The sequence below is a fragment of the Bison bison genome, unplaced genomic scaffold (assembly GCF_000754665.1).
Source record: "Bison bison bison isolate TAMUID 2011002044 unplaced genomic scaffold, Bison_UMD1.0 scf7180017864080, whole genome shotgun sequence".
NCBI classification, from domain to species: Eukaryota; Metazoa; Chordata; class Mammalia; order Artiodactyla; family Bovidae; genus Bison; species Bison bison.
The window spans coordinates 4,066,883-4,075,195 of record NW_011494652.1 but is presented as its reverse complement, the minus strand read 5'-3'; the positions used below and the strand labels follow the sequence as shown (position 1 = coordinate 4,075,195).

The following is an 8,313-nucleotide window of genomic DNA, read 5'->3' as shown; positions in this document are numbered from 1 at the left end:
GCGCCCCCCCCCCCCCCAAAATAACAGTGGCATCCAGGCAGTGAGTGCCAACCATAGACCAGCACTGTGCCAAACTCATGACCTCTCTGCAACAACTCTAGGTTGGACAAGGTTATTATCCCCATTTTTGTAGAGGAGGAAACTGAGGCACAAAGGGAGAGGCTACTAGCCAAAGGTCCCACTGTGAGCGGTGGGCCTTACACTCCTGGGGATGTCTCAGGGCCGTGGCTACATCCCTTTGAAGGTCCTCGCCTCTGGGGAAGCCCTGGGCCACCCCTTCCTTCGGCTGGTGCCAGGCTGCCCCCCGGGAACTGAGAGTTAAGGACCTGTGTTTGAGTCTGGGCTCTGCCCCTCGTTTACTCGGTGGCTTTGGGAAGGCCCTCCACCTTTCTGAGCTCCAGTTTTTTCATCCATTAAATGGAGATAACTAGGTGTAGTTGGGAGGGTTGTTCAACATATGGTCCACAGAGAGTGGGCATTATTTACAGGGTGAGACCCCCCAGACTGCAGGTGCCCTGGTGTGCCAGGCAGGCAGCAGCCCTCTCCTCGTGGGACTCCCATTCTCAGGCAGGAGGGGCTGGCAGATAGCAAATGAGAGTGTCAGCTCGGGCAGGCACGCAGAGGCTGAAGTCATGGCTGTGCCAGGTGGCCTCTTAGGAGGGGAGTCAGGAAAGGCCCACGAGGTGGAGAGTGGACGACAGAGGGGCCTCTCTGTAGGCCCATGTGGGGCTGGATCCTGTGCCAGGGCCCAGGGCGGCTGGCAGGTGACAGTCCCCTGTGCCACTGCCCAGGCCATCACCATCGAGGCTGAGCCGCGGGCCGATGGCAGCCGCCGGACCACGCGCTATGACATCGACATGACCAAGTGCATCTACTGCGGCTTCTGCCAGGAGGCCTGCCCCGTGGACGCCATCGTGGAGGTGAGCGGGGCCCTGCGGTGGGGGAGGCGGGGGCGGGGGCTCCTGGGCGGGGCCTGACAACTGCGCCTGCGCCCCGCCCGCAGGGCCCCAACTTCGAGTTCTCCACCGAGACGCACGAGGAGCTGCTGTACAACAAGGAGAAGCTGCTCAACAACGGGGACAAGTGGGAGGCTGAGATCGCTGCCAACATCCAGGCCGACTACCTTTACCGATGACCGGCCGACCCGCGGCCCCTCCTGCCCAATAAAAAGCTCTGACTTCCCCCACCATCTCTGTCATGCATCTGCTGTCTGAGCCGGGACCATCTGCAGCCTGTGGATTCTTCCGGTGGATCAGATTCTTGGACCGAGTTGCCTTACCTGTGCGACCCGCTGGGCCCCGCCCACAGCAGCCTGCGGCCCACAGGTCTTCCTGGGCATGTTTCGCAAAGGCTTAGCTGAAGGTCAACTCAGGCCACTGTTTGCATAATCCTGAGTGATCAGTTGGGGAGGCCCGGGCCTGTCCTCTCCTGAGGACCACCCACAGCTGAGACTCTCGAGAACCTAGAGCCTGCTGAGAAAGGGGGCTCTCCAGGAAGTGCAGACAGAAGTACATCAAGAAGCAGGAACTTGGATAGGCCAGGGCATCCTTGCCAGGGGCAGGGTGGGGGAAGCCTGCTGTGGGGTAACAGTCACGAGGGAATGACACAAGCACTGCTGCCCGTGAGCTGGCTTTGCCTGTCCTCCAGCCACATCCCTTTTCCTCCCCAAGTTCCGCAGGGCAGACTGCTGGCGTGGCCTGTGCTGCTCCAACTTCCTGCTTTGTAGCCTCAGCAAAGCGATGTGGTTCCTTCTGGTGCCACACGCAAGCCCAGTGGCAGTAGAATAGCCCCAACAACCCCTTCTGACTCTGTGCTGAGCGGTGTGAGAGCATTTCAGTTCATTCTCAGCAGTGAGGAAGCTGGCTTAGAGAGGTGAAGTGACTTGCTCAGGGTCACACAGCATGCACCTTGAGGGAAAAACTAACTGAGGTCTGAGAGATCTCAAGAATTCCCTTCATCATTTCCAAAAGTGCTTTTTTACAAAACACTAATCTCCCCAGATGCTTCTTAGAAGGGGGAGGGTGTTCTTTGGATCTGTAAATGTAGGAAGTGCCCCAAGGGGCCTCTCCCTTCTGGGACAGGCTCTGCCCAGCGTATTCAAGGCTCTGAGAAGGCCTGCAGCAGAGAAGCCCAGACTTTGCCTAACTCACTCCTGGAGAGCCCCCTTTCTCAGATCACCTGCTGACATCTGGGCCTGCTTACCAGGCCCTGCTGGGCCATCTCCCAGGACCTGTGTGGTCCCATTGGCCAAGGTTTTGGGGCCCTTATAATCCATAAAGTGGCTCAGAAGTAAGAAGTACAGGACCGGAAAGGAATACTTGAGCCCTGGGAGTGTCCGTGAGTCCAGCACTGCTAGTGCTGGCGGCTGCTGGGAGCAGGAACTCCAAAAAACAGGCCAGCTGTCAGAGGCAGGCTTGAATATCCTAAAGCACTTCTAGTTTTGCTTTTATCAGACATACTCAGTGTTAGACGCTTGACATGGAGTCTATCTGTACACAGGAAAATTGTTCAGTCACTGTCGTGTCCAACTCTGACTCCATGCACTCCAGCACACCAGGCTTCCCTGTCTTTCACCATCTCCCGGAGTCTGCTTAAACTCGTGTCCATTCAGTTGATGATGCCATCCAACCATTTTGCCCTCTGTTGCCCCCTTCACCCGCCCTCAATCTTTTCCAGCATTGGGGTCTTTTCTAATGAGTTGGCTCTTTGCATCAGGTGGCCAAAGTACTGGAGCTTCAGCATCAGTGCTTCCGATGAATATTCAGGGTTGATTTCCTTTAGGATTGAATGGTTTGATCTTACTGTCCAAGGGACTCTCAAGAGTCTTCTCTAGCACCACAGATGAGCCTGTCCAGCTCCTGACTTAATTCCTTCCCTTACTGCTGGGTCAGCTCTAAGGCCATTTTGAAACATGTTAAGAGTTCCAGTTTGCCCTGCATGGGAAGCACTGACCTGAGGCCCCCAGTGGTACTCAGTTCAGTTGTGTTGAAGTTTCTCCTTGAAAGTAGCCCTACCAGAAGTGTCCCCACTCTTCTGAAGACACCCTGGCTGTGACTCAGTTTCCAGCCCCCAGCTCTGGGGCTCCATTTGCCCACCCCTCAGAGGCCCCTGGGCTTCCCTTGTAGCTCAGTTGGGAAAGAATCTACCTGCAATGCAGGAGACCCAGATTCGATTCCTAGGTTGGGAAGATCCCCTGGAGAAGGGAATGGCAACCCACTCCAGTATTCTTGCCTGGAGAAGCTCATGGACAGAGGAGCCTGGCGGGCTACAGTCCATGGGGTCACAGGAGTTGGGCACCACTAAACCACCACCACCACCACCACCACCAGAGGCCCTTCCTCTGCCGTGGGGGTTCAAGGATCACCAGAGCTGACCCACTGGGTAGTCTTGGCCAGTCCAAAGTGCAGGCAGCTGGACAGTGGTGACCCACAGGCTGGGACCGGATATGCTGCATGAAGCTAATAGGAGTAAGGACCCAGGGACAAGTCCAGCCACAGGAGGAGCGAGAGTGAGGGCAGAGCACTGCCCAGTGTCTGCGGCTGCAGTCTGCTGCCTGGCCCTTGGCGTCCTGCTGCTACTGAGGGAAGAGGCCCAGAGAAGGGCAGCTGCCCACCCAAGGGCCCAGAGCACTGGGCTTGGAGTCCAGGCGGGTGCTCAGAAACAGGAAGAGAGCAGGACCTGTGTGACTACAACCTCACTCGAGGGGAGGGGTCCCAGAGGTGGGGACACGTGGGTCTCGGGCCCCAGGTCTGAGCCTATTGAGGGTCCCGTCAGCCACAGGCCCAGGTGGTGGAAGTCCCACCAGGTAGCCCCTGGGCCTGGGCTGAGCACGTCCCCACATCCCAGCCTTGTAGACGTTCACGGTGGGCGCCAGTGTCTGCCCTGGGGTCTGGGCCTCCTCGCCCGGGTTAGGCGGCTCAAGGCTCCGAACGGTTTCCCACCCGCGGGGCGAGGAAGCGAGGGCCCAGCCGGAGGCCTGCCTCCCACCCGCCCTCCTGCCAGGGCTCCTGCACCGGCTCCAGGACTCCGGGGGCAGGTCCAGGGCGGCCCGGGGGCGGGGCTTCCCTGGCTCCGCCCCTCCCGGCCCCGCCCGTCGGGAAAAGTGAGTTGCGTGGGCACCGCGGAGGCAGCGAGAAGTTGAGCCAGGAGATCCGAGCGGAGCCGAGCAGTGCCGCGTGAGGCCGACCCGGGGTGAGTGCCCCAGCGGGGGCTACAGGGCCCCCAGTTCTGCCTGCCGCCCTCGCTTCCCTCCGCCCCGGAAGGGAGTCTTGGCGCCCCCACCCGTGTGGATCAGTAGAGGCAGCTCAGTCCGCAGGCCCGCGGGTGTCAGCCCTTGTTGGGGGTTCGGGGCTGGGGGTGCACGGACGCGACTCAGAGGAGGAAGGGGAGGAGAATGGGGGGTGTTAACAGCCTGTGACCCGCCTGTGGCCTGGCTGCCGGGCCAGGCTGTGCTCAGAGCTTTCTCTGCTGCATCTTCCTGGGAGGGAGGGACCCATTCTACAGGTGCGGAAACTGAGGCCCAACCCAACTAGGAAGAGGCAGAACTAGAAGAGAGCGCAGACCCTCGCCTGCAGCGCGGCTCATCGCGGCGAGCCAGGGGCTCAGAGGAGAGGTGTCCGGAGGAGCTGGCCTTAGCCTCCAGCCTCCCAAGGGAGAAAGAGGCGAGGGGCACAAAGTGACTAGTCTGGACCCTGAAGGACCTGGGCCCCTTCATTTGCTCTGTAAATGTCGGGGGTGTGGGTCCTGGCTCAGGCAGCGGCCAGGGTAGAGGAGGGGGAGGGGATGAGCCGGTGGAGGGCTGAAACGCCAGGGGAGGGGTCTGACCAGGTCTCTGGACTCCTGTGCTTGACCACCCAAGGGAAGGGCCATGCCCCGGGGCCCTGAGAGACAGGTACCAGGCAGGACTGGTCACAGCAGCTGTCCAGGACTGCTGCCCGCCAGGATCCCGGATCTAGCTCCCTGCAACCCCTCATTTGGCCAGCCCCACCTTTCAGGGTGCCTGGGGCAAGGAACAACCCTCCCCCTGAGAACACACGTTGGGCCAGAACTTCCAAACCTGCAGCCCGGGCTCCTGCCTGGCTTGGCCACCTGCTGACCCGTCTATAAAACAGGGGTGCAGTGCCCCCTCCCCCAAGGCCTGCTGTTAGTTTTAAATGAGGTAGTGGAGTTGAGGAGGTACATGTGGACCCTGGTTATTTTTATCTCCCCACCAGGTTCTGCCTCTGCTTGGTGGCCAAGTCCCGTTCACCCAAAGAGGAAGTGGAGGCCCAGAGAGGGTGGGAGAGTCCCCCAAGGACACACAGCTAACCCCAGCTTGGGCAGGGCTCAGACCCTCTGTCCCTGAGCCGCCCACCCACTCTCCCCTATTCAGGGCCCCCAGCTAATTCTCGCCATTCTCTCCAGCTGGGGAAGGGGCTGCTTTTCCTATTTACTCTTAAGTTAATCAGACCCAGGGGAGGAAGTGACCCGCTAGGTGGCTCCAGCCCAGGCAGCGGGCGGGGCGCTCTGGCGCCAAACGTTCACCCTTAGCGGGGCCCTCACCCAGCGCTGCCCCTTCCCCCCATCAATGGGAGAGCTAAGGAAATGGAGTCCCACAGAGGGGCTGGGGGCCAGCCCCGGGCCCCCAGGGCAGTGGCCGTGGAGCCCTGGCCTGTGAGCTGGGCGTCCACAGGGCCCATCGGAGGCCAGGGGAGCCTCCGCCGCGCTGACGTTGGAGCAGAACCCCCGCCAGGCCCTTCCTGCCCTTCGGTTTCCATAGTTTCACTTTTGGTGGTTTCGACACCTGGAGGACTCCTCCCGGGGCTGCGGCGGGACTGCCCAGGCCCCAGGGGAAGGTCCTCCTCGCTCAGAGGCCCCGCCCGTCCCCTGTGTCCTCCCCGAGGCCCAGGGGTGGCCCCCACCCCCTCAGCACACAGATGCCACAGGGAAGAGGCAGGCTCCGACTGCCCGAGGGGCCAGGCCAGACCTCAGCCCCGTGTCCTTGTCATGAGTGCTCCCTGGGCTGGAAAGGCGAGGGCTCCAGCTCGCCTCGGCAGGTCAGGAGGCCAGCACTGGAGGTGGCCTTTGACCTGGGGCCCTGAAGAGGTGAGGGCAGGTCACGGAGAGGGGACGACAGGAGGTGGGGCCAGGTGTGAGAAGAGCCAGTGTTGCTAGGAGCCGCCAGGGCAGGGGGTGCAAGGGTCTCAGACAACTCAGACCCAGCTGGGAAGGAGCTTGTTGTTGGACTCTGGGTCCGGCCGAGGGGTCAGCTGCGCTGCCTACTTCCAGTGTGACCTCAGCACCCCGCCGAGCTGCCCTGGGCCTCAGTTTTCCCATCTGTCAGATGGGGTGGTGACAGACCTTGCGGGACCATAGGAGCACGGAGTCCCTAGCTGGTGGGCAGCTGCCTGTTTCCTGCCTCCTGGCCTGAGCCCCCATGCCTGCCCGCCCCGCAGGACCATGGGCTCCATGTTCCGGAGCGAGGAGGTGGCACTGGTCCAGCTCTTCCTGCCCACAGCTGCCGCCTACACCTGCGTGAGCCAGCTCGGGGAGCTGGGCCTGGTGGAGTTCAGGGATGTGAGTGGGGCCGGGATGCGGGTGGGGGGAGGCCTCGTCCCTGGGCGTCCCAGAGGGTGGACCATCGCCCTCTATTGATCCCCGGCCCAGCTTGCATCCCGGGGGCCTCTGCCACTGGGTGCTCTGTTCTCAGGAAGGCTGTCTTTACTCATGCCTGCCCCAGCCTGGGTTTAGCCAGGCCTCAGCCCTGGTCCACACAGCGTCTAGTTGTCTTCACTTGGGCATAGGAGGGTCATGGTGTGGTCAGCACCTTTTGGAAGAGGCAAAGGCCTCCCCCAAATGGCCTAAGGAGAGCCAGCCTGGCCCTTGTGGGGGAACTCCTTGGCCCCCCGGCCTGGAATCCTGACCCTTCCATGCACAACCACAGCTCAACGCCTCGGTGAGTGCCTTCCAGAGACGCTTCGTGGTGGACGTTCGGCGCTGTGAAGAGTTGGAGAAGACCTTCAGTGAGTTGGCCCTAGGCCCACGCACCCCAGGCAAACTTCCTAGAGGAGGTGCCAGCAGAGCTTGGTCTGAAAGGAAGAGTCCCAGGCACCTAGTTGGAAGGCAGAGAAGGGAGAGCCAGGCCAGGGCAGCTGGGATCTGTGGGGTGTTCTTGAGTGAGCTGAGCTGATGCCCAGGCCAAGGTTTGGATGAGCCCTTAGTGCCGAGTGAGGACTTGGGACATCACTCTGCACGTGCTGAGAGCACCCGTAGGTCTCTAAGCAGGAGAGAGACGTGGGCAGAGCTTTCTCTGCTGTAAGTGGACTGGGGTGAGCAGAGGCCACCAATCTTGGCTTGGTGCCCCAAGGAGCAGCTTCTACTTGGACCTGGGCAAGAAGGACCCCCGCCCTGGGTTGTGTTCCAGAAACCCCTCCCAGGAGGACCCGGCACTGTGGGAGGATAGAGCATGTCTGGTTAACGGTTAGCTTGCCTGATGGGTTTTAAGTAGTCAGGCAGGTCCTCCGTGGGCCTGCATGCAAGCTGCCGTCCGAGGCCCTGCAGCGCTAGGCCGCCTGCTGGAAGCCACTGTGGGGCCCAGGCCACGGGCTGGGGATGGACGGAGGGCAGCCCAGAAGAGCCTCGGACGGGGAAGCAGAGTAAGCACACAGGGGTGGAGGTTTATCCTGAGGTTTTTCTGGGGTCTTGGACTCAGTGAGTCAGTTGGCTGGTGGCTAGGGGAATTTGAGGTGACATTTAGAATCCCCTAGATGTTACCCAGCCCTTGGCTGTGTGTGTGTGCTCGGTGGCTCTGTTGTGTCTGACTCTTTGTGACCCCATGGACTGCAGCCCACCAGGCTCCTCTGTCCGTGGAATTCTCCAGGAAAGATTACTGGAGTGGGTTGCCGTTTCCTTCTCCAGGGGATCTTTCCAACCCAGGGATCGAACCCGGGTGTCCTGTGTCTGTTGAATTGGCAGGCAGAATTCTTTGCCTGATGAACCGCTGGGGAAGCCCTCCAGCCCTTGGCTAGTGGTGGCCATTAGCTGGTGGCGGCCCCTGAGCGGCGCCCCCTGACACCCCTCCCCTCCGCACCCAGCCTTCCTGCAGGAGGAGGTGCGGCGGGCTGGGCTGATGCTGCCTCTGCCCGAGGCGGGGCTGCCGGCGCCCCCGCCCCGCGACCTTCTGCGCATCCAGGAGGAGACTGACCGCCTGGCTCAGGAGCTCCGGGACGTGCGGGGCAACCAGCAGGCCCTGCGGGCCCAGTGGCACCAGCTGCAGCTCCACTCTGCCGTGCTGGGCCAGGGCCACAGTCCCCCGGTGAGTGTAGCTCCCTGGGC

General features: G+C 61.5%; 2 protein-coding genes across 3 annotated transcripts in view; both read left to right on the top strand.

Annotated features, from left to right (window-relative positions):
• Positions 1 to 1,189, top strand: part of NDUFS8 (NADH dehydrogenase (ubiquinone) Fe-S protein 8, 23kDa (NADH-coenzyme Q reductase)) — a 4,174-nt gene extending 2,985 nt beyond the window's left edge. The window contains exons 6-7 of the mRNA XM_010837671.1: positions 792 to 920; positions 1,004 to 1,189. Coding sequence (XP_010835973.1) covers positions 792 to 920; positions 1,004 to 1,135 — 261 coding nt within the window. The 3' untranslated portion in view covers positions 1,136 to 1,189. The remainder of the gene's footprint in view (positions 1 to 791; positions 921 to 1,003) is intronic.
• Positions 1,190 to 4,087: 2,898 nt separating this feature from the next.
• The window catches only part of TCIRG1 (T-cell, immune regulator 1, ATPase, H+ transporting, lysosomal V0 subunit A3), a 12,188-nt gene continuing 7,962 nt past the window's right edge, over positions 4,088 to 8,313 (top strand). For both annotated transcript variants that reach the window (XM_010837670.1, XM_010837669.1), the window contains exons 1-4: positions 4,088 to 4,191; positions 6,435 to 6,555; positions 6,923 to 7,001; positions 8,073 to 8,293. In XM_010837670.1, coding sequence (XP_010835972.1) covers positions 6,439 to 6,555; positions 6,923 to 7,001; positions 8,073 to 8,293 — 417 coding nt within the window. In that variant the 5' untranslated portion in view covers positions 4,088 to 4,191; positions 6,435 to 6,438. The remainder of the gene's footprint in view (positions 4,192 to 6,434; positions 6,556 to 6,922; positions 7,002 to 8,072; positions 8,294 to 8,313) is intronic.